Source organism: Nothobranchius furzeri, chromosome 18 (assembly GCF_043380555.1).
Source record: "Nothobranchius furzeri strain GRZ-AD chromosome 18, NfurGRZ-RIMD1, whole genome shotgun sequence".
NCBI lineage: Eukaryota > Metazoa > Chordata > Actinopteri > Cyprinodontiformes > Nothobranchiidae > Nothobranchius > Nothobranchius furzeri.
The window spans coordinates 10,806,243-10,831,513 of record NC_091758.1 but is presented as its reverse complement, the minus strand read 5'-3'; the positions used below and the strand labels follow the sequence as shown (position 1 = coordinate 10,831,513).

The following is a 25,271-nucleotide window of genomic DNA, read 5'->3' as shown; positions in this document are numbered from 1 at the left end:
CTACAGCTTATAAACTCTAATCCCATATTCCAGCCAGAAATGACGAAGTTCCTTGAATGAGAAGGGAAGCGTCTTCAAGAAACCAAATAAGCCCAGTGTGGGCGGAGCCGACCTGAGCCCTGCCCGCTCACCTCCGCTTTCGGGTCGTCTCGTGCAGCGTTCCTCTCTAAGCCAGGTTGTGATCTGGACGTTTGCCCAGCTCCAGCACTTGCTTCAGGAGTTCAGAGGTCAAGCTGATTAGGCAGTGGGATTTCCAGCAGCTCAGGACTGCTATTCCGAGCCTCGGACAACCAGATTAAAACTCTTCTGGTCCTCAGACCAGAGTGGAGCGAACGTCGTCAAATCAGCGACGAGACTTGGTGACTAGAGGCTGAAAACAAACAGCTTTTAGGAGCAGATCAAATATACATTTTTAACAAATGGAGTTTATTTGAGAAACAAACAAAAGATTAGGATTTGAATTAAGATGCTTTATAACCCAGCTGATTGGCTGTTAGCGTATCGGTTTGATCACAACCGATCTCCTCGTCTCCAGACTGAGGCTGTTCAAATAAACACTCCTTCAGTGACTCGAATGAAATGTATCTGATAAGTGAATCCGAGCAGCATCAGCTGACCCGGTCCACACCAGAACAAGCAGGTTGGAGTCAGGAACCGCGCGTTCCTAACCCACAGGGCAGCTATCCCGCTTTCCCACCAGAAACAGGATCCGATTCTGGAAACTCCGGAGACAAACTGCAGCTTCCAGACTCACCGGATCAAAAACAGGAGTGGGAATTCTCAGCAGATCCGTCTGTGGAGGACCTCTCAGACAAACATCAGCAGCCTTCAGGAGGCAGCAAACGCTTGACCAGAACTATGAACGGAGCTTTTTCACACACACCAGCTGCTTTAGGAATTAGACGATGCGTTTCATACTTTTAGATCCAGCACAGACTTCATCGTGAAAAAAGAAATACGTTTTATTTTCAAATTTCACAATTTAGTTGGGCTGCAGGAGGAAACCCTGCCCAGAATCCATTAGGAAGAATTCACCTGGTCACATAAACAGAAGCTTGACACGAGTCACAGTCCTGCTGCAGCTTTACTTTAATCTTTCAAGAGGAACAAGGGTTCGCTGTGAGCGTCCCAACACAGCAGCTGTTAAACAAAATCAACACAATTTTACTCTTTCTTGGTGTTTCGAAGCGAAAACACCCATAAATGAGAGCAAGTTTTAATCCTGACACAGAAGCAGAAACAATAATCTGAGTTATAAACAAACTAAACTGCTGTCAGGCGCATTTTCCCTCCTGCTTGATGCAAGCAACAAACGACTCGGCCAGCCTCAGGTTCTGGGTTTGGTGGCAAATGTGAGGTACCCCGTGTGACCCGGCATTTCTCTTGGTGGCGTGGTGGTCTTCATGGTGATGGAGGCGTGGTTTACACTAGGAGTGGGAGGGGCCTCCTCCTCGGGTCCGGGTTCAGTCTGAGAGGAGGGGTCTGGCCCAAAGTCGGGCAGAGGAAGCGAGACGGTCCGGACGTCGTGGATCCTCAGAAGCACCTCTACGGTGCTGATCTCCTCAAAGGCCTGATCCGCCAGAACCTCACAGGTCCTCTGGACCTGCTCTATGCATGGGGAGAAGGAGCACAGGTGACCTCCTGCAGGAGACAGAAAGCAGACATCACTGCACATCCTGGGGGAGTCAGACCATGGTTCTACTGATCAGTCAGGTCTACATCAGCATGTCCCATGTGGGACCAGAAGAACAGATGAAGCAAACAAAGAAAAAGGACATTTTATCTCACTCTGGGGAAACTACTGTCAATGAAACTGGGTCAGAGCAGATAAGCACGATCACAGCCTCAGGAGAACAGACCCGGTGGTTCCCGTTTCACCAGGAGACGAGCCGGTGGTCTAATAAACCTACAGACCACCTCCTCTAATCTCCAACGACACCCTGAGGTGTTTGCAGCAACTGCTCAACAGATGGCTCCCCGGGCGATCGGAGGGGCTGAGCAGGGGGAGAGCTAGGCTTAAGAACAACCTGCAGCTCAGAGCCCGAGAACAAAGATGGCTCCACGTGTGTGTGTGTGTGTGTTTCCTGCTCCAACAGCAGAAACCAGCTGATGTGTCGTCAGGGCGATGGAGGTCATGAACCTTCACAATCCCGCCTCTCTGGACTATGACCCGATTACGGTTCTGTGTTCTGACTACAACGCACTAAACTGCTCTGCTGGCATTCACGGGTTTGGGTTCAAATGTGTTTCTGTGTAAGCGTTATAAATAATTCATATCTGTTGCCGACAGCTGAACAGCCTCTGTTTGGAGAAACAGTTCATATCATATATAAAAAAAACTGATGAGCTAACAGCCTGGGTGAGTGAAATCTCAATGCTTAAATCTACAAAACATTTATTCTTATTGTGCAAAATAAAAGAAAATCACAGAAATTCATAAACAAGCCAGACTAGCGGTTAGCTCGTCGGTCCTGTAGAGTTCTGCTAACTCGGCTGTTCAGGATCAGAGTATTTATGCTTCAGAACGACTGAAAGGTCCCTTTAAACCATACATGTGTTGCCTCCTCTTCAGAGTTTAACTCTTCCTGATGATGTCATCCACCAGAGGTCCTGAAAGACCAGAAGGCAGCGTGGCTGAAGAGCGCTTCGTGTCTTGTAACCATCACAACAACCCCCCAATCAACGCAAACCCCTTCTCTTAGCAACACACACACGAGAAGTGAATGTCTACACCAGGGCGACTCCAACTGCCCCCCCCCCCACCACCACCACCACCACCACACACACACGCACACGCACGCACGCACACACACACACACACACGAAGTTAATGTTTACACCAGGGCGACTCCAACTGCCCCCCCCCCCCCCCCCCCACACACACACACACACACGTGAATCAATATGAAAAAAAAAACATTCAAACTCATTCATTTGTTTCTTGTTCAGGTTTAACAGCTAGTTTAGAAAAAGCTCTAATTTCTGCTTCTTAACTCTAAAACTTGGACATTTTCTGGAATTTCTGAAGAATCTTCAGGCTGATTTGGTTTTTAGTCAGAATGGTGAATCCTCGTTCCAGGGTCAGGGTTAGGACGTCCTGCCTTGTGTGTTCCACGGGCCTTAAAGCTGCTGTTCTATTGGCCGGTCCGTCAACATTTACAGCGTTGAGACCGCAGCGGCGCTTCTGAAAGCGGAGCGTTGTGTGTGTGTGTGTGTGTGTGTGTGTGAGAGAGACTGAATCAAACCTTAGAGTATGAATCCACATTCAGGAGCTCTGAGCAACACCGAGTATGGTCATGTGACGGCCTCTACAGCGAGGACGTGGCAGCGCTGCACTGATCTGGTATGAGAGACTCTTATAAGAGGAACCATAAAAGGGAGCCAGAGAGGAGGTGGGGGAGCGGCACGGTGAATTCCTCCTCATGCTGGGACGGACGGAGTTTTTATTCTTTAGGGACACGTCCTCTGCAGAAGAACAAATCCTGGGCGGTCAGGCGTCATCAATGTGAGACAAGGTGATCCCTGGACTGGAAGAAGATCCCAGAGACCCTCTGGTGGGACTGAGAACACGTTAAGTTTCAGAGGCCGGCTCGAGTTAAAGTTTCCAGAGTTTACCCGACAAACAGCCTTCATCCTGAATGACCAGATTTAAATACCACGCCTGGTCGGGTTTCATCCGTGACCCGTGTGTTCATGACAAGGCCTTCAAAACAGAACTGCTTCATTAAAACGGTTCTTAGTGGTATTCAGCTAGAACCAACAAAGCTTTTTAACACAGGAACTAGGGCTGCACAGTATATCATAGATATATCGGTATCGCGATGTCAGCATGCACAGTAGGCATGTCGCAAAGAACAGATAAATATCGCAATGAATGGTCAGCTCAAATGTTTGCTACACATAATTTATTCAGTCAATCAAATGGAAGCATGATGATGTTTTTTAACAAATCAAATAGAGCTCTTCACCCATTTGGCCAATTGGGTGGGTGCTCATAGGTTAGATGCCCGCCCCCGAGGCGGATGGCACTTGGTTTTGATGGATAGCAAGCACCGGAGTTATGGGCTCGACACACGGGAGGCGACATCGCCTCTCCTCCATTCATTTTCAATGAGACATGCGCGACAAAGCGATAATCGCGGGTCTCCCTCCTACCAAGCGAAACGCGAAAAACGTGCGTGTGAAATTTTGCGCTCGACCCAGCAACGCGATCCCAGAAAGTTGAAACATTTTTAACTTTTCATCGCTGTCGCTCGGACGAGGACCAATCAACGGAGGTTTCATTCACTGACCAATGAGCGGACAGGATGCTCCGTACATCCCCGAGCAAACATGAAGGAGAAGTTGATTATTATCATGTTTTATAGTAAAATCAGAAGTAAGATTTCACATAACTCTAGCAGCACCTTGTGAAACATATCTACCGCTTTATTAACTCTGAACCACTTAAATAACCTTAATTCCCTCCAACCTGACACAGCCAAACAAAACACATTCTCACACCCAAGGCGTCAAAATATGACGTGCGTGACCAAGCCTCAATATATGACGATTCGGGATGCCCCAGCGCGTCAGGAGACGACGATCAGGGACACACTGGGTCACGTGGCTCTGCGGGCGTCACTGTTTGACGTGCGCGGTCAGACGGACATTATTCGACTATTTAACCTTCCCCTCACCCCAATCCTAACCTTAAGGTCCATAAACTGTGACCCTAAGGTTAGAATTGGTGTGAGGGGAAGGTTGAGTAGTTCACAAGTAGTTCTAAAGTCCGTCTCAGCACCGCGTCGGATACCGACGCTCTGGGATGCTGCGTCAGCAGTTTGTCCCTCATCGCCGTCTCCTGACGCGCTGGGGCGTCCCGAATCGGCTTAGTCACGCATCATATTTTGACGCCTTGGGTGTGAGAATGTGTTGGCCAAACAAAACAACGGAAGTTTCAATTTCGCCATGGAACAGAACGCGTAGGCGGCCTTGCCACTGGCCGCGGGTCGCCTCACGTGTGTTGAGCCCCTTAGCTTTGTTCTGCTCTTTCTGCTGATTCTGCTTTTCCCGAGATCCACTGATTGCCTTTTCTTGTTCATTTTCTTTTTCCCTTTCCTCACATCTTTAGCTTTTCTATTTTTAAGAAATTTTTGTCTATTTTTTTGTCATTTTGTTGTTTTTGATTATTTTTGATCTTGAGTAAAGTTTTAATTTATCGCAAGTAATATCGTCATCGCGATATTAATCACTGTTATTGCATATCGCAGGTTTTCCTAATATCGTGCAGCCCTAACAGGAACCTTACTTGTTTAAAAAAATGATAGAAACCATTCATAAAACACCTCTGGTTTAGATCTTAGAGGTATATTAATCCTGAATATAGCACCAGCCACGCCTCTCATTCCTCTGATGGAGCCAAACCCGGGCGGTTCCCCATCACCGCCTTCTTGGCTGTGTCACGTGTCTCGTCACGTCCACACAATCCAAAAATGGGGGGAAAGGCGGAGCAGAGAGAGGGGCCGTGAGCTCATGCTCTGCTTCTTCGCCATGGTCGGAGATCAGCGGGAGATTAGCTACGAGCTAACCTGAAGCTAACAAAGGTCTGTGGGGGCTTTTACCGTGAGAAATGCAGTTGAGTGACTCCAAAGTGGAGCAACATCAACTCACAGAGCTTCTGTGTTTCTTAAGTCTTCCTCAGAGAGCTCCACAGGTGACCAGCATGACTACAGCCTCACATGGAAGCCGGGCAGCTGCCCGGCCCAGCCCAGAGCTCTAGCTCTGACAATCATGCTACCTGTCAATCAAACCCTTTCTGAACCAGGCTGTAAACATGTTTAATTCTACTGTGAAATTTGCATATTTAACATGGGAGTCAATGAGGACCTGCTCTGTTTTGGATCCAGCCCCTGGTGGATGAGGGTGGAACTGCAATTTTTGGCACTTCCGCGTTGGCTTTACAAATATAAACAGATAACGGCCCCTTGGTTTAGATGGATAAATATGCTTAGTCGCCTGCCTCAACTTGTTTTAACCTCCAGGTTGCTATGGAGACTCCAGCATGCTTCAGTAGCTTGTTTTGTTTAGAGCTCCTGTAGCTATGGCTGGACATAATGAGGGTAGATGAAGGTCATGGGAGGTGCAACAGGAAAACCTCCATCAGGAGAGGGTGAAGTCTTCAGGGGGCCCTTTTGTCTTTATATTGTCCTTACAAACAGCCCAACACCCGAGTAGTCTCAGAAAGGTCTGCGTCAGTGTGCTGAGTCGATAAAGGTCTTTCAGAGCTTATCTGTGGACTTTAGCTACTTGTCCATTCTCATACTCGACCATGACAGGGTGAAGAGTCAGAGGTATGAGAAAAGGGAGAGTGTTGAACAGATAAAAGCCCCGAAACACTTTCAGAACATAAGAAACTTGGATCCATATTTATAAACGACAAGAATCCAAATAAATGAGGAAGAGAAGAGTTTATGACAGCCTGGATATCGTCTCTTAGCCGCCATTTTGATGGCTGAATCTGCAGAGCTGCACCAGATTCCTGCTGTTTACTAAAGTCCACAGCAGAGGATGGAGAAACCACAGATCAGAGTGGTGCAGAGGGAGAGGATCCCTTTGGGAAGAGTAAGAGTAGCGTTAATGTGCATTAAGCCCAAGCAGACAAAGCGGAAACAACATCTGTGGAAAGTGGTGCAGAGATTCAGGGACGGGCCTGAGATGCCTCCACCAGAGCCGGACCACACAACCAGCGTCTGCACCCGTCTGAGGTTTAGACACTGAACGGAGTGCTGCTAAAGCTCAGAAATTCATTTCATTTTCTCCAGACTGTTCCAAAGCTTCAAACGTTGTCCGTGCAAAATGAAAATTCCTTGAATTGAGTTTTGTAATAGAAAAAAAAAGTCATGTTTACTGGTCTCCAACAGCAGCTCATGACCCTGAGATAATCCTGTCTAAAGCTCTGAGCTGCCTTTAGGCCTCCCATAATTATTAAGTTCATGATGGGAAAAAGTTTGATTAATAATGGGGCGACGGTGGCGCAGGAGTTAAGAGCTCGCCCCGTAATCGGAAGGTTGCAGGTTCGAGCCCCGCTCAGTCTGTCGCTGTCGTTGTGCCCTTGGGCAAGACACTTAACCCACGTTGCCTGCTGGTGGTGGGCGGAGGGACCGGTGGCGCTAGTGCTCGGCAGCCTTGCCTCTGTCAGTGCGCCCCAGGGCAGCTGTGGCTACATTGTAGCTCATCCCCACCAGTGTGTGAATGTGTGTGTGAATGGGTGAATGACTGATTGTGTTGTAAAGCGCCTTGGGGGGTTCCAGGACTCTAGAAGACGCTATATCACATACAGGCCATTTATAGTGCAACAGAGTGAGTTAACTCAGACCTTTCACTGATGAAGTTTCTGTTTCCTCTGAAAGAATAATCAGATAACAAACACGAGTTTGATGGGTAATGTGTGTATGGTATGTCAAAGCTGGGTCACAAGGAGGAAAACAATAGATATTTTCAGATAGTACACTTAAAGGGACTTTACGGAGTTTTGAATTTTTATGCTCGCGATTGCCCCCTCAGGCCAAAAGCGTAACGGCAGCTTCAATAGGAGGCTCGTGAACGAGGCGCGCATGCTGTACGTGCACACTCCTTAACGAAAATAACAGCCGAGACAGTCCCTTGTGTGTGTGTGTGTGTGTGTGTGTGTGTGTGTGTGTGTGTGCGTGTGTGTGTGTGTGTGCGTGTGTGTGTGTGTGTGTGTGTCCGGAGGACAGAAGAACGTGCAGCTAATTACTTAAATAATTTGGTTCTGTAGCTTTCTCTTCAGCACAGCCGACAAAGGTTAATGATGGGTCAGTCCTCCTGCATGCTCAGATCATTCCCTTCCCTTGCTTGAAAAATTGTTCCAAAATGAAAATTGAACCCACATCTTTTTTATCTGTGAATTCAATGCCGTTCGGCGAGTCTCAAATAAAAATTTGGGCATCTTACTGTAAAAAAATATACAATTAATGTAAAAAAGAAACTCTAAATAAACTATATTCACACCCAGAATCGAACCCGGGTCTTCTGCACGAATCAGACATCTTACTAGGTGAGCTAAGGCGCCAGTAACATTTTGCGTATCTGTAACATTTATATCCTTGATAACTGTTGAAACGTCAAACCAAAGAACGGTTCGGAGTGAAAATGGCTTTTTTGTTGCTAATTTGCAGGAAATATCTAGAAGAAAGTTCTACAGAAAGTAGCTAAGGGTCCTCAGAAATGTAGCTAGGTTCATCACTAGGCGTTAGGAACAGCGACAAAGTGGCACTACCTCTCTCTCTGCTGCTAAAGCTACTGATAGCAAATGCTACGGGCGATGCCTGAGCGTGAACGCGCATGAAGCAGCCTGCTCGACCCGAGCATCTCTCTTTTGCTGTGATTTTACAGAAAAACAGGCAATCACAGTAAAAATGCCAGGGCTCATTCTACAGGACCAGGGCATTGCAGGAGAATGTATGAAGAAGACATTTATTATTTCTATACATGTTTTGGCTGTCAAACTTCCATAATGTCCCTTTAATGACAACATTGGACGATAATATCGGACACCCCTAGCACTGCTGTATCGTTATTTAGCGTGACTTGAGCTAGCAAACCCTCTACTTTCATTTCTCCTCTTCAGCTAAAAACCCCTCTGAGCTACAAAGTAGCTATCAAACAGCCAATCTTCTATCCTTTCAGGTGAATGAAAACATTCAGAAATGTGTCCTCTGATCGCCAGAGCTTTTCTTATTCCTGAGTTGACATTTTACACACTGCAGACAGATGTGGGAATTGTGAGGCTAAAGGGATTTTTGACACATAAGAATCATTCCAGTCCTAAACTAACTGGTGTGATCAATGTTAGATTCAGACAATAGACGCCAACAGGACAAAATGTATCTTGTATTTGATTGAATCACAAGAAGCAAACCCAGACCATCAGCGGGTTTCTAACGAAGCCCAGGAGTCTCAAAATGCAAATCGGAGTGAAGAAACCTAGTGTTGTTAGGAGTGCTGGTGCTGGGAAATGAAGCCGTGTGGATGATACACCTCAGAGCTGGTGGGAACATTCAGTTGGTGTAACTTTGAACCCACATCGTACAGCAACAGTGTGTGTTGCCCTTGCTCTGCCATCTTTACCTGCGCCGACTGTTTAGAACACCAAAACAAGACGAAGGGGAGGAAATGAGCGTCATTCATATGCTTGCAAAGCAGAATGTGATTGTATTTGTTTTCTGTGTTACATTAGGTTGTGGACGCTTAAGACAGCGCCCGGCGGAGTCTTACCATGCTTCTTCAGAGCAACCTTGGCATGTTTCACTGCCTCCCAGGGGCTGGGGATGTCCAGAAAGACAGCATCCGCCACCCCCGTCACTCCAAACCCATCCTTGCACACGTCCTGGTTCCTGACCGTCACCAAATGATCTACACGATGCTCCTTGAACTCCTCTGCTACCTTGAGGGCCCTCTGCTCATGAAACTCCACCGTGTGCAGGTGACCGCTGGGGGCAATGGTGCGCAGGATGGCGTGGGATAGGGAACCGCTGCCTGTACCTGGAAACAAGGAGGGAGGATGGAGTGGGATGCCAGTTCTCTAAACAACCGTTAGACAGAACCATAAATATGTGACTAGAACTCTCCTAAATTACTTATTTGATACAGATTGAGCACCATCAGGTCTAACAGCCAGAAGGTGGTGTACATCTGAGACTGGAAGGTAAATCAATCCTGGGTGAGTGAAACCAACTCCGGGCTACTCAGACTACACTCTGGCACATGAGTGGAGGCTTCATTTCCAAGAGTAAGTTGTTGTGTTCCTGTAACTGCCTGCTGCAGCCGAGTAGGAAGACAGCAGAAGAACAGTAGGTCTGGTCATGTGATTTGTGGCTAGAAGAGCTGCAGGGAGAGGCCTGCCCATCCCATCCTTCACAGAAACCCCTTCTCTTCCTGGCATTATGTCACCAGCGCCTTTGTTATGGTGGCAACAAAGCGGACAGTGTTGCCTGTTGGCATGACGCATTTGGACCGGATGCTGAGGAAACTGGGCCATCACAGGATGGAGGACAAAAAAGTGTAGAAAACAAATAAAAGCTGTGCAGTAAACGAGCCCAAGGTAAACTAAAACGACACCTAATCACCTGTGTCATGTGGTTGTCATAACAACTACCGTCTAGTCGCCAGGCTGAACTAGTAGAAGACCTGATGAAACACGGGATGGGTCTTCATGGCTTCCACCAAAGGGCTGACAACACTTGATGAATCAGAAATATTTCCACCTACAACGGTTAAAATAATATCTTCTGTTATCTTACTTAACACGGTGACGTAATTAGATGTTTGTTCCTTTGGCTACGCAGGCGGGATGGTTAAAATAGCTTTATCTTAAAAATCCAGTATTAATGCTCACATTAAATCCAGCTGTCTGCTTGGACTTCTGTTTCTCAGACGCGCTGTGAATGCATTGCTAACACCACCCCCACCTGTGGGGAAATGTTCCACCTGCTACACTGCACTTTACGACAGGAAACCGTGGCAACAGCAGGAGTTTCAAACGGAGATGGGAGTTGTGGCATGACCAAGATAGATGAATGGAAATTCAAAGGGTAAAAGAAACCAAATTTCTTGGAGTCATGTTCGATGAGAGTCTCACGTGGAAATCACATGTAGGTTATATAAAGGGGAAAATTGCCAAAGCCATAGGGGTATTATATAGAGTCAAGTTTCTACTAAATTTGTCGGGGTTGTTAACATTATATCACTCACTGATTGAACCATATTTATTTTATTGTTTAGAAATTTGGGGAGCCACTTGCAAAACTTTTACACAACCATTGATCATTTTGCAAAAAAGAGCATTGAGAATCATTAATAACAGTAACTATAGAGATCACACTAATCAATTATTCATTAGATACAAAATACTGAAATTTCCTGACTTGGTAGAGTGGAAAATATTGCAAATAATGTACAGAGCGAATACAAGTAATCTACCAACTAATATTCAGAAAATGTTTCATAAGAGAGTAAGTGGGTACATGTTAAAAGGAACTGATGTCTTTGAGAAACCTAGATTCAGAACCAAAGTGAGGGAATGTAACATTTCTGTAAATGGTGTAAGATTGTGGAATGCCATTAACAAGGAATTTAAAGAATCAACTTCACTTGCAATATTTAAAAAATGTATAAAATCTAATGTATTTAGTAATTATGAAAAGAAGAATTATAATGTCAAAGATTAGACGTGAAAATATTATAAAGTGACCGAGGTTATATTGTGTTTGTTTGGCGGATAATTTTATTTCGTAAAAAGGGGCAGAAATCATAAGATTTTTTCTTCTGTCTGCTCCTTTTCATTCAAATGTTTTTTTTTTTCAATATGTTAATGTATCCTGTATTTGTTTGTGTTTATTTTATACATTGTGAATGAAATAAAAGATAAAAAAAAAAAAAAAAAAAACTCCACTCCGTGATGTTGTTCTGTTCAGAAGCTGAGCCAGGTTCATTCAGGGTGCTGGTTGAAATCAGCTGGTTTAGCTGCTGAACTGAGGAAAACATGCCATGGAGATGACTTGTTGATGCCACAAGTTCCCATCTCTGGTTTCAAATGAGCGGTGGAATCAGACTGAAGATGAATGCATAATCAATGGTTTAGATTTCACGAGGAGGTGCCCAAGCCAGTTACCTCTGGAGTTCCTCAGGGCTCAGTCTTAGGTCCACTTCTCTTCATAATATACTTAATCCCACTTGGCAATATCTTCAGGAAATTTAATATTCATTTTCACTGCTACACCGATGACACCCAGCTCTACTTCTCTACCCAACCAAACCCCCCGCTCCCTTCATCCTCCCTTCTCAGTTGCCTCACCGAAGTCAAATCCTGGTTTTCTTCTAACTTTCTACAGCTCAACAGCAATAAGACTGAGATCCTCCTCATTGGCACCAAGTCATCTCTTTCCAAGACCAGTTCATTCTCACTCAGCTTCGACAACACCACACTTCTCCCCACCGCCAAAGCTAAGAGCTTGGGTACCACCTTAGACAACACCTTATCCTTCATTCCTCATATTAACAACACAATAAAAACTGCTTATTTTCATCTTCGCAATATCAATCGGCTCCGCTCCTCCCTCAGTCAGCACTCCACTGCTATTTTGGTCCACAGCCTGGTCACCAGTCGCATCGATTACTGTAATGCCCCCTCTCCGGTCTCCCTCTAAAATCACTCAACAAGTTACAGTTAGTCCAAAATTCAGCTGCCCGGATAATCACTAAGACCTCCACTTTTGATCACATCACGCCTGTCCTGCAACAACTTCACTGGCTCCCTGTCAAATACAGAATTGACTATAAGATACTTCTTCATGCCTTTAAAGCCATCCATAATCACGCTCCCCCTTATCTTTATAATCTCCTCCACATTGTCACTCCCACTCGCTCTCTCCGATCATCATCTTCACCTTCCCTGTCTGTTCCTCGCATTCGTCTCAGTACTATGGGAGCCAGAGCTTTCAGCCACTCAGCTCCAAAACTCTGGAACTCTACTGCCTGACCTCCGCAATATAAACTCCTTCTCAACCTTCAAGTCTCAACTCAAAACTCACATGTTCCGCCTGGCTTACTCATTGTAACTGTCCTCCTTCAATCAACTCTTTTTAGTCTATTATCCATTGTACTGCTCTGACTCTACCCTTGGGAATTACTCTTAGCACTTATTTCTTGTTGTTTGTATTGCTTGCTGTTCCTTATATTTTGTCTTGTACAGTGACCTTGAGAGGTTTGAAAGGTGCTTGAAATAAAATGTATTATTATTATTATTATTATTCTAACAACAATTGCAAAACAGTGGCTAAATACATCAGAAACTTATCTTTCCCTCCCAGCTGACATGAGCGAATGCTGTGAGATTCCAGCCATGCCAACATTCCCAACTTTTAAGGGTAGTTTCTCTGAGAATGTCAAGATCCAGCTCCAGCCATGCCCTGTTCCCACGGCAACCACAGCCTGCTTCATCAGCCTCATCTTCCACACCTCTACCTGCTATCAAGCTCATGCCACTCATCTGCTCCTCCTGCTACTTAAACCACATCCAGCCACTGACTCTCCATCTGATCACCACAGGCTCCATGCTAGGGCATTCTCCACACCTTGTTCTGCCGTTTTGGATTATCCCTCCTCGTCTCGCCCTTGCTGGATTTTCCTTTTGCCTCTGACTCACTTGAACCTTGGACCTCGCCCTTGACCTCTCGCCTTCCCCATTTGGATTATTTTTGCTGTCTGCTTCTCTGGCTACGACCCTAACTGCCTCCTTACCCGAGCCCCTTTCCACTCCCTTCTCCACAGGTTTAGATCTTTGCCCTTCAGAGCTTATAAACATTTCTCTGTGTTTGGGTGATTTTACGGGTCCAAAGTCACGGTTATGACAGAAAAATCATCTTTTACCTGTTGTTATGTTTTTGGAAACGTAAAAACAGTCTTCTACTCTTATTTCCTGCATTTTAAAAGCTATGGAAACACTCGACATCGCCCGACCACTACATGTCATTCATGGACTCACCCATCTTGACTCAAAATGGGGTTGTTGGTTTAGCATCTAGGAAACAGCAGAGAATGTCTCGACTAGTAGAAGCTAACTGTAAGCATCAGCAACTTCACCACACAGCAGAACTCCTTCAGACTTGAGTTATTTGTGGAGATAAAACATCAGTATTGCAAAGAAAACTGAATCAATGGTAGAGTCGTGGTGCTGTTTGCCCGTCACTCCTCTAGCTTAACTGTACTTCTCGAACCAGGAGCGCCAGGCTTTTATTCACAGATATTCATTGAAAGTACCTTTTTTTCATAATTACTCTACGGGAAGACAAATACAGAGATTCATATCATTTATCAGAATTCAGCTAAAACGCATCCCGTTTTAAGGTTTGGTCTTTATTGTCCCTCGTCCCCGCTGACCCGCCCAGAGAACATAAAAATACTCTAAGATGTGGTTATAATGGGATGAGTGATGTTTCCTGTTCTGTTTGAGCTACTGAGTCTCTGTTTACAGTGATTAAGTCAGCACTGGAGCATATGGGTAGTTGTGGTGTGTATACCATTAACCTATGAGAGTTTGATCCTAGACAATAAATGCCCCCTGGATTAATGAGACCTCTAACAGAGTCTAACACCAGCTTCTGACATGTAGGGTTTGAACACTGACCCTGCACACTTGGTACCCAACTGGTATGAGGCTCTGGCCCGACATGCTAGTGTGAATCTGTAGCGACTGCTTTGATTGGCTGACTGCATCGCTTTCCCAGATGTGTGTGAATGATTCAAATGGGAAAGTTTCACCTTCAGGATGTAAACCTGCGTTCTTGCTCTAAGACTTTTGTTTGTTGTAGTTGTGAAACGTACCAAGCCATTTAGTTGTGGTTGTGTTTGTTCAACTTTAAACCATGTAACAACCTTATAATGCCCAGCATAGGCAGACTTCACTAGAGAGGAAACAGGCTTCAGATCAGTTTGGTCTTATATAGGCTCTGACTTGGTAAATACAAGTGTCTAAAAGCAGAGAAGTTCCTTAAGCTGATGTTAGAAACATCCGGAGACAGAGGAACATGAGAGCAGCAGCTGCTGTGACACATCGGCCTGTGGCTTGGAAAACTCTACAGAGGACAGTGAGTTATAAAGTTTCCACTGAGCAGTAAGTCCACTGTCTGTCTGGTTGGAACTACTGCTAAACTCGGCTCTACTCCAACCTCATCTCACATGATGGAACTCCCTAGCTTATCTCTAAGGCTGAGCTTGTCCACCCAACTTAGGAAGGTAATTTTGGTTATTGTATCCAAATTGTTTTATCTTGATTGTGATCAGATGATGACATGTGAGGGTCAGGATATCAGGGATGCTGCTTTTCAGTTCATTCTTCATCCTAAAAGACAAAGAAGCCATCCCTGACGGTGAGTCCAGCTACTCTGTGGAGAAAACTCATGTCAGCTGGGCCATTAATCACAGCTTGTGGCCAGAGAGAAGGTCGATGGGTAAACTAATGGTCTTGTGTCTCAGCTTTCTTCACTATCACAGATTGTTGGAGCATCTGCAAGACTACAGATAAAGCCCCAATTGTACGGTCATCCATCACACCATCAGTCACAAACAAGACACCTAAACAACTCCTTTTCCTGTGGTAGACTCACTCCCAGCCTGGAAGGAGCATTCTACCTTTTTCTGTCAAGAAACGATGGAACAAATGTAGCTGATGGGATTTTTGTAACTCCTTCATTTTGGCGATGGCAGAATCACCAACCCAAGTCCATTCCATCAGCTGGTGTGCTAACTAAAATGTGTCATGAGCTAACTGGTGTGAAACATTAAAGACTGCATGAACTGGTATGCTGAACCCAAACGCCTGACTAATAACCAGGTGTCAGGAGCCATGGCAGCTAGAGTCTGGAGAAGAGAACTGGGACATGAGCTCCATCAGGAGTGAAGCTGGCCTGTAAAAGACAGAGTGATGGAATGATGATGGGAGGGAGACGCAAGCATCATGACCTCTAAGGAATAGATGGATGGGTGTGCTCCTATCCAGCATGTTTAGTTGTTAACCACCAGTAAATAGCTGGTGACCAGATCCTCAAAGCCGTCAACTCACCAACACAAGCTCACACTGACATTATAAACACAGCTAAAGCTCTGACAAGCACCTGAAAGAGAGGTGACAACATGCTGGTGGTGATCCATGCCACTAGAATAACCCTATAGATGAGACGAGACAAGACAGCTTTATGGACCTAGCACATGTCCTACACAAAGGCAGCTCAGTGTGCGTTACAGCAGTAGGAACACACACACACAAAAAGCAACAATGCAATTACATACACTAAAACTAGAAGACTAACTAAATAGCAATAAAATGAGAAGAGAACTAAATGTGGTCAGCCAGGAATTAGTAAGTAAGTGAAAATAAAGATGAAGCTGAAGAGACTAAAACAAGGCAGTGAAAACTGGTAAAACGAGCTACAGAAAACTGTTTTTGTGGGGATCAAAGGAACAGTGCTAGGCTAGTTGAAATCCTACCTGTCTGACAGATTTCATTTTGTTGATGCAAATGAGAAATCTCTTTTGTAAGTTCTTTCTGTGTTTGACTTCAAATTCTATTTTTAGTTCATTTTTAAACACAAATAAGGTCTGGGAGTTGAGCTTGACTCCATCCTCAACCCGAAAAGGCCCCACAAGCTCATCTTTGATGATACCAGCCCAAACCAGTACTCCACCTCCACCTTGCTGGCGTCTTGAGTCGGACTGGAGCTCTCTGCTCTTTACCAATCCAGCCACGGGCCCATCCATCTGGCCCATCAAGACACTCTCATTTCATCAGTCCATAAAACCGTAGAACAATCAGTCTTGAGATATTTCTTGGCCCAGTCTTGACGTTTCAGCTTGTGTGTCTTGTTCAGTGGTGGTCGTCTTTCAGCCTTTCTTACCTTGGCTATGTCTCTGAGTATTGCACACCTTGTGCTTTTGGGCACTCCAGTGATGTTGCAGCTCTGAAATATGGCCAAACTGGTGGCAAGTGGCATCTTGGCAGCTGCACGCTTGACTTTTCTCAGTTCATGGGCAGTTATTTTGCGCCTTGGTTTGTCCACACGCTTCTTGCGACCCTGTTGACTATTTTGAATGAAACGCTTGATTGTTTGATGATCACGCTTCAGAAGCTTTGCAATTTTAAGACTGCTGCATCCCTCTGCAAGATATCTCACTATTTCTGACTTTTCTGAGCCTGTCAAGTCCTTCTTTTGACCCATGTTGCCAAAAGAAAGGAAGTTGCCTAATAATTATGCACACCTGATATAGGGTGTTGATGTCATTAGACCACACCCCTTCTCATTACAGAGATGCACATCACCTAATATGCTTAACTGGTAGTAGGCTTTCGAGCCTGTACAGCTTGGAGTAAGACAACATGCATGAAGAGGATGATGTGGACAAAATTCTCATTTGCCTAATAATTCTGCACTCCCTGTATGTTTTCTCTGAGTGTTATTCTACCCAGAAGAAGCTACACTGGTGTTCTGCTGGGCTGTCAGCCTCCTGGAGGGGGTCATCACCAACCACATAACATTCTCCCTCTCCTGATATGAACTTTTTACTTTCTTTAACATAGAATGTGCTACTACTAGTTCACCTGTTAAATTAACTACAGATTCACTCAGATAAAGACAACAAAGTGTATCTGTTATGAAATTGAATATCTACTAAGATATCACAATGTTCGCAGCCATAGAAACACTAGCTGGTGTGTGTCTGCTTCATCTTATCAAACCCCAGTGAATGTGTGTGTGTGTGTGTGTCTGCTCCATCTTCTTGATGTCCATCGAGCCACGGCAGATGGCTGCTCATAATGAACCAGGTACTGTTGAAGGTTTCTTCCTGTTAAAGGGGAGTTTTCCTCTCCATTGTGGCTAAATGCTTGTTTAGTATGAGGATTGCTGTAAAGACTGACACTAGTCAGTGACTCGATGCAATAAGCTGGGTTCCTTATATAGGAAACTTTTTACTGATTGGCTTAATGAACTGACCTGTATTGGAATGTTTACTATGTGAAGTGCCTTGAGACGACTCTTGTCGTGATCGGGTTCTATGTGAAGAAACTGAGTTTAATTCAAATATTTGTGAAAAAATAAAAACAGAATCAAGAGTGAAAGCAGGCTACAACACAATAGATCCTCCCCTGAAGTTCCAGCAAATGGAGCAGAAACATTACAGGTTTAAACTCTTGGTTTTAGAGGCCCAGCTGCAACCCAACACCTTTCTCACCTATACTGTGGACTTGTTACAACAACATGCAGCAGCACCCACTCCATCATGTCAGTAGCTAGTCAGCAAACTTCTAAATACAAGACTGTATTTAGAGGGAAGGGCAGGCTGCAGAGCAACTGTAATGACTGTACAAACATACCTATTAGGGGGACAAAGTTATCGTTTGTTTACTTACTCTCCCAATGGCAGCAATTCAAATTGTATGCTAGCAGCAGGAGCGGGCAAGATGGTCAAAAAATTATATCTTGCTTCAGAGTATTCTGAATATAACAATAATTAAACACATTTGTTGTTATTGGTTATTTATTTATTCTGCAGCAACACTGGGGCCCTAGGATCGGTTTTATTTTTTCACAAATCTACCTTTTCTGCTTTTTTTCCTGAATTCTGCATTAGCTTTTAAACACAAAGGCGAGGTCACAGAACTCTCACCCCTCCTATCGACTATCATCCATAGCCCCCCGGATACGAGAATGCACATTTCCACAGTGAACGAGAGAACACAAAACACCAGTCTCCATTTTCTAGGTCCAAACGTCTCTTGTTGACTTCAAATGGTGATTTTCTTTTGGGGACTCTGGTAGTGACATCATATGGTACCAGCTAACGTTCTAGGGTACCTCTTAGCCAATAGCGATGGCAGATTTAAATTCAAATGCAGTGCAGTTTTTACCTGACAACAGCACAACACTGACAGTTTTAGGCAGAAAATTTACATTTCAACTAAAATGCACTAAAGTGCAAAACTAAAGTTGATTTGGAGGTGACTTGCTCTTTAACTCATTCGCTGCCAGCCATTTCCTGATCAGTAAAGCCCTTCGCTGCCAGCGTTTTTCACCGTTTTTACAGTTTTTTTTTTTGAGTTGTGCGCTAGGATGATGTCGATGCCAAAACAACCAAAACTAAGTGGAGACTCCCCTCTTACATCAGGAAGAATCCGCGCGTTTCAAGCGTTATCCGTTCTTTCATAATCTGTTGTTGAATTGTGATCGGCAGACGCTTTTCCGGGTCGTGCCTCACTTTTTTCCAGGAACGGCCCAAAACGATCTCCTAACACATGGATTTTCTGCTTCCTGGTCACGTGACGTGTGACGTACGCGGATTAAGACTGGCTTCAGAGCTGAGATGTTTGTTCTCACGGCGCGGGGGCTCGTTCCGATGCCCACACAGTAAAAAAATGCAAATGACGACTTAAGTCGTCATTGGCTGTGAACGAGTTAAGTTTCCAGAAACCAGACAGGTGTACTGGACTTGATATCGCTGCCAAATTTTCAGATCCTCTGATGTTTTAGGAGAGGTTACACGCAACACTTTCAACCTCTGTTGCAATAACCTATTATAGCAAAAACATTTGTTCTACTTTGACTGAAAATGTTGTAAAAAGATGCTGCAAAATTGATCATTTTAGGCATTAATTATCACAAGAACACATTGCAACATCCTGGAAGGACTGAGTAGGAAGAAGGCTCATCAAATCTTCTAGGTTCTTGATTTGGGGGGGTTCTAGGACTGAAGAAGGAACTATAAAAACAGGTAATTTACCGTTTAAATGATTTTTGTTGGTGTGAAGTTCAAAACAAGCTTGTAGATTTGAGTAATCCCACACTTTAAAAACAAAAATAACACTTAAACAGCCTGAGTATGTTCACATTTAGAGAAAACAGAAAGTGAGTGGAGCCAGATGAGGTGGCTCAGGCCCCTCTAGTCAGGATGCCTCCTGGACGCCTCCCTGGTGAGGTTTTCCAGGCACATTCAACTGGGAGGAGACCTAAAGGTAGACCCAGGACACGCTGGAGGGACTACAGCCACTTACACACTAGCATCGGCTCAACTCCACCCATGTTCGTTCCACACTACCTTATAGGAATGCAGACGTGATAGAGCACATGAGCAATCTGTGGTCTGTGATGTCATGAGTGCATCTCTGAGCACGTGGGCGGGGCAAAAAGAGTGCAGAGAAATCTGCGGTGTCTCCATTATTAAACAAAAGTGGCCTGAGCAGTCTTGGTTTTGGAAAATCTTTGACTCTGATATTGCACCCTGCTTTGCTCTGTGTGTGTGTGCGTGCGTGTGTGTCCTCACTGACGTGAGACGGAGAAAAAAGGCTTCAGTCAAGAGACTCTTGAACTCCACAGCATCCAGAATAATAATGATGCATGCGGGAAGCCCCCGCAGGCTGATTCTATCCACCAATCGGAAGTTCCCCCTAATAGTAGGCGGGCTTTTGAGCCAGCCAATCAGTCAGCAGTGGGCGTGTTGGCCCTGTTCGGCTCCAGGCAGACCTCCTTGAAAAGAGGGCTGCATAGACGTCCAGTTGCGCGGGAAAATTCAAGACTACCTAAATGAGAAAACTCCCAACCCCGTTCAGGCGGAGTAGAGCTGATGCTAGTGTGTAAGGTCCTTATGTCTCTCAGCTGGTCAGGGAACGCCTTGGGATTCCTCCGGAGGAGCTAGCCTAAGTGGCTGGGGAAAGGAAAGTCTGGGCCTCCCTGCTTAGGCTGCTGCCCCAGCGACCCAAGTCTGGATAAACGGCTGAAAATGGACGGACAGAAAGCTTCCATCTATAAACCCACCAGAAACCTTTAACCCACACTCGTAAAACATGAGACCCAGCTCTCACCTGACTCACAGACGATGGAGCCGGGCTTCAGCTCCAGCATCATGGCGATGATGGAGATGTCTGTTGTGTACAAAATCTGAGTCCGGTGAGGCAGGGCGACAGTCCAAAGTTCTGGTGTGGGGTGAAGCACCTGCACCCATCCACCTTTGCTGCAGGTTACCTTTGACCCATAGCTCTGGCCTATGAGTTGTGTCGAATGGCGGATGACTCCGTAGCGTGTCTGAGTTTGGGCGCCGTGCTGCACTTTGACAGGCATCACAGAGTTGTGACCCAGGTAAACAATGATGACATCTCCATCTTGAATTAAGTCCGAGTACTGCACAAAACTCATGGTGTGCTCGTCACTCTGCAGGAGTGAAAAAACACAGCTTCATCAGCTTGCTGTTTATTTCAGCATTAACGCTTAATAATACTTTTATCATGAGAATCATGACTGAATGCAGACAAAACCGTCAGAGAGAAATCAGCAGAACATTTTGCTCAGTTTCACACACAGAACATGTTTACAAATAAATGTTTTAAATAAGAATGACAATTAGATAAATAAAAGCTGAACAACATCCTGACTTTCATCCTAATCTACCACCTATAAAGCTTTTATTGTGGTAAACGGCTAAAACGCCATCAGGTTCCATTTCCATGGTAACTGCACGTGCACTAGCCGTTTTAATCAGTTTATAAAGTTGAATACAGAAAGGACTGCTTCAAGTTCGATTCAAACAGAACGATGTCGGATAGCGTGGATAAAATGTAAGTTATGTTACCGTTTCCTGTGTTTTCAGATATTTACTCTAGATTAAACTAACTTGTTTGATTTTTATATGTACTTTCTTGTAGCCGGTGTTGTGCCAAAGTAGTTACCCCCATTCACCGGAGCGATACTATAATACTGTAAAACCAGACGTGATCATGGAAACACGTCGCTCTCCGGTGAATTTACACTCGGTTTACACTTTGTTTTTGTTGGCGTTGCTATCACGAAAGTTTATTTGCTAAATCAATCACAGTATAACCAATAACTACAGTAACGTTGCGGAATGTTTCTTCACAGCAAAAGTTAAGGAGGGAGAGATTTTATCAGGCTGTGTGGCCTCGGCTGCCAAGGTGTCTGACCCCCCCATCAATAATGCAGTGTGTAAACCGAGGGGAAACTATTTTTGACGGGGGTAACTACTTTGGCACAACACCGGTCTTGGGTTACTATCCCATTTAGCTGAGATTCAGTTATAAGTCTTTACCTACTTTAGCTCCCTGAAGACTGAGTAAAACGAATGAAACCCGTAATGTACAGATTGGTCACAGTGTAAAAAGTTCCACTCGGAGATGAAGATGCTTGACTAAGTAGATGCTAACATTAGCAGAGCTAGCAACCGTTACCGTTGGCTGATTGTCGTTAGAGCCGTTAAAACTCCGGACCTACACTCTCTTTAACGGTTTCTTCTTCTGGTGTTTAGCTGACAGAACAAACACAGACTCGCGAAATGACAACCTGGTCTCCGCACACAGCTGTAAGCGCCGTCAGACTGCAGTCATTCGTTCCCTGGACATGTGCCGCTATTTTCAGCGGAAGTGGAGTCGAACAGACCGGATGTGTAACCGGACCAAGCCCGTCCGCTACCACGAACAGAAACAAATTGTTCCGAAAGGCTGAAATCCTCAGTTTACCCCGAACCAACCCACAAACACAAGTGTTTCAAGTTAAAATGGGACAACGCTGCTGTTGGTAAATAAAACAGCAGTGACATGTTCACGTCTGTTTTCAAACATAACAGAACAGCAACTTGTTAGCTTTGCCAGACCAAAATCTTGCTTTGCAAAGTTATATTCACATATATAGGATGGCTTAACCGGCTAGTAAGTTGTTGCATTAAAAGTAACGTGTATAGAGGCTGGTCCCGCTGAAGCTCAACCGGCCATCCAATTGAATGAATGGACTAGAAATAGCGACCAATAAGATCCGACAGCCCCACTATAAAGTCTGATCTGGGGCTGGCTGCGGCGGATTGGAGGGCTGCTGTCGTCGGAGCGCCTCAGACGCTAAAATAGGGATCTTTGTATCAAGCCCCAGCAGTAGTGTTAGTCCTCGGGCCCGGAGTCAACAGGTAGGCTGGTTTCATTTAGATTTAAGCTATTTTGATAAATCACGGAAAGTTTATTTATTTTTAATTGTGAGGTGATGACAGCTCTTTTAACGTTTCCGCTTCCCTTCCTACTGACGAGTCCGGTTGTGTTTCTGCTTTCATAAATTGTTGCGTCTCTCTCCTCCGTCGTCCGTCCAGGAAATAGCCATGCCTTTCGGTAACACTCACAACCAGCTGAAGCTGAAGTACTCCTCGGAGCAGGAGTACCCGGACCTCAGCAAACACAACAATCACATGGCCAAGGTGCTGACCCCCGTCATGTACGAGCGGCTGAGGAGCAAACAGACCCCCAGCGGCTTTACTCTGGATGATGTCATCCAGACCGGGGTGGATAACCCAGGTAAATGCGGTCAAACCGGCTGCTTCATTGATCCGAGAGGCAGAACTTCATGCACTGTGACCTGAACGGGTTAACTTCTCTGAACATCGGAGATGATTGGGTTAAGGGCCTCTTTTGGGGCAATGTTGCATAACTTTACAGCAGATGTTGCATAATTGATATGAAACAGCTGCTGGGAATCCTTTTGCTCTGCTGTAGTAGTGAGGCTTGTTTGAAAAGCACCTCGACCTGTAGACTTGACTTGTGTTTAGCTCAGAGAAAATGGCCCGTGTGACTCTGAAGAGGCTGTCAGCTGAGGAGGAATTCCCAGATCTCACTCACCACAACAACCACATGGCCAAAGTCTTAACCCTGGCCATGTACAAGGAGCTAAGAGAGAGGGCCACTCCCAGCGGCTTCACCATAGATGGTGTCATTCAGACAGGGGTTGATAATCCTGGTACAGTAACAGCTCCATCTTGAGGCCCATCACGCTTGTGAGGTGTGTGTAAGTCTACGGTGCTGATGTTTGTGCTCAGGTCACCCCTTCATCATGACTGTGGGTTGTGTTGCTGGGGATGAGGAGACGTACGAGGTCTTCAAAGAGCTGCTGGACCCTGTCATCCAGGATCGACATGGAGGATACAAACCCACAGACAAGCACAAGACGGACTTGAACTCTGCCAACCTGAAGGTACTGTACAGCAGCCCTACACACAGCAATGAGCAGAGCCGGGCCTAACGTGTGTTCTGGTTCAGGGCGGCGATGACCTTGACCCCAACTACGTCTTGAGCTCCAGAGTTCGAACCGGTCGCAGCATCTGTGGCTTCTGTCTTCCCCCCCACTGCAGCAGAGGGGAGAGGCGGGCTGTGGAGAAACTCTCTGTTGAAGGTAAAGAACCGGGATGGCCGTAGAAGCTGGGCTAGAACCTACAGAGAACAAAGAACCTTTTTTACAAGAGCTGTCCTATTTAGGGAAGTGAAACCGACCAATGAGTCATTTGTGTAGGTGGCCAGCCCCCTGCTGGCAGCAGGTGGAAGAACACATGCTTGTTATTTTACTTTGCTGCTGAAGTTTGCTCCAGATGAACATATGAAGGCACCTCTTTTAAACTTCAGTTTCTGTCCATATCATAAGAATAGTTTAGAAACCCTGAACCTGAGATGTGATTCTTCAGACTGAATCCTTGAGTCTTGTTTGGCTGAATCATGATTTTTCTGAAACGTGTCTCTGAAGCTCTGGACTCACTGACCGGAGACCTGAAGGGGAAGTACTACGCACTGAAGAACATGACGGAGGCGGAACAGCAGCAGCTCATTGATGACCACTTCCTGTTTGACAAGCCAGTGTCTCCTCTCCTGCTGGCCTCAGGAATGGCCCGCGACTGGCCCGATGGCAGAGGAATCTGGTAACGACTCATTTCTTCATCATCACCCTCTTCCCTTGTCAGTGAGACTAACGTGAAGCGAAACTGCTTCAGGCACAATGATAACAAGACCTTCCTGGTGTGGGTGAACGAGGAGGACCACCTGCGTGTGATCTCCATGCAGAAGGGAGGGAATATGAGAGAAGTGTTCACCCGTTTCTGTACCGGACTCACCAAGGCGAGTAGCAAATGTCCTTCAGGTAAATGAACTATTTGAACAAATCATCTAACAAGTCAACTCTTCAAATGTTTAGATTGAGAGCCTGTTCAAGGAGAGAGGCCATGCCTTCATGTGGAACGAGCACCTGGGCTACATTCTCACCTGTCCGTCCAACCTGGGTACCGGTCTGCGTGCTGGTGTGCACGTGAAGCTTCCAAACATGAGCAAACATGCAAAGTTCGAAGAGATTCTGAAGAAACTCCGACTCCAGAAACGTGGAACAGGTGAGTAAACCACTTGTTCCAGAGGTGTCTGTTAGACTCGAAACAACGCTGAACCTGAGACCTTCTGTTGGCCTTCAGGTGGAGTCGATACCGCTGCTGTGGGCGGAGTCTTCGACATCTCCAACGCTGACAGATTAGGCTTTTCTGAGGTGGAGCTTGTTCAGATGGTGGTTGATGGGGTCAAACTGCTGGTGGAGATGGAGAAGAAACTGGAGAAGGGCCAGGCCATTGAAGATCTGATGCCTGCCCAGAAGTAACCCCCCCCCCCCCTCCTAATGCACTTATTAAAGTTTGGATTTAAGATGAAAACATTCCTGTGAGCTGAAGGTCTGAACGGAAATAAAAGTTATTGTTGAAGTTTAACTGGTTCTTCTGTCTCGGCATCCAGCCTGCTTTAGTCCATGTTCAGGAAAGGAACAATCTGCTGTTCTCCAGGCTTTCTAAGCTGCTGGTTTAATTTCTCTTCAGTCCTGACCATGACTTTAAAGGTAGGCCAATGTTGAAACCCCCTCAAGGCTGTAAGACTCATC

At 45.5% G+C, this 25,271-nt stretch overlaps 2 protein-coding genes across 4 annotated transcripts; one reads left to right on the top strand and one right to left on the bottom strand.

Annotated features, from left to right (window-relative positions):
- Positions 1–944: 944 nt before the first annotated feature.
- trmt61a (tRNA methyltransferase 61A) lies at positions 945–22,027 on the bottom strand. Of its 2 annotated transcripts, none has more exons than XM_015969007.3 (4): positions 21,900–22,027; positions 20,411–20,756; positions 9,280–9,546; positions 945–1,641 (listed from the first exon to the last, which is right to left on the bottom strand). In XM_015969007.3, the coding sequence occupies exons 2-4, from the start codon at positions 20,739–20,741 to the stop codon at positions 1,328–1,330; spliced, it is 912 nt and encodes a 303-aa protein (XP_015824493.3). In that variant the 5' UTR covers positions 20,742–20,756; positions 21,900–22,027; the 3' UTR covers positions 945–1,327. The 2 variants fall into 2 exon arrangements, with proteins under 2 accessions (XP_015824493.3, XP_015824494.3); XM_015969008.3 differs by having other exon boundaries at positions 21,788–21,965.
- ckba (creatine kinase, brain a) lies at positions 21,057–25,104 on the top strand. 2 transcript variants are annotated; one of them, XM_015969004.3, is made up of 8 exons: positions 21,057–21,160; positions 23,143–23,330; positions 23,410–23,564; positions 23,630–23,762; positions 24,108–24,279; positions 24,352–24,475; positions 24,552–24,741; positions 24,820–25,104. In XM_015969004.3, the coding sequence occupies exons 1-8, from the start codon at positions 21,138–21,140 to the stop codon at positions 24,996–24,998; spliced, it is 1,164 nt and encodes a 387-aa protein (XP_015824490.1). In that variant the 5' UTR covers positions 21,057–21,137; the 3' UTR covers positions 24,999–25,104. The 2 variants fall into 2 exon arrangements, with proteins under 2 accessions (XP_015824490.1, XP_015824491.1); XM_015969005.3 differs by lacking the exons at positions 21,057–21,160; positions 23,143–23,330 and adding exons at positions 22,380–22,512; positions 22,690–22,891.
- The last annotated feature ends 167 nt before the right edge of the window (positions 25,105–25,271 follow it).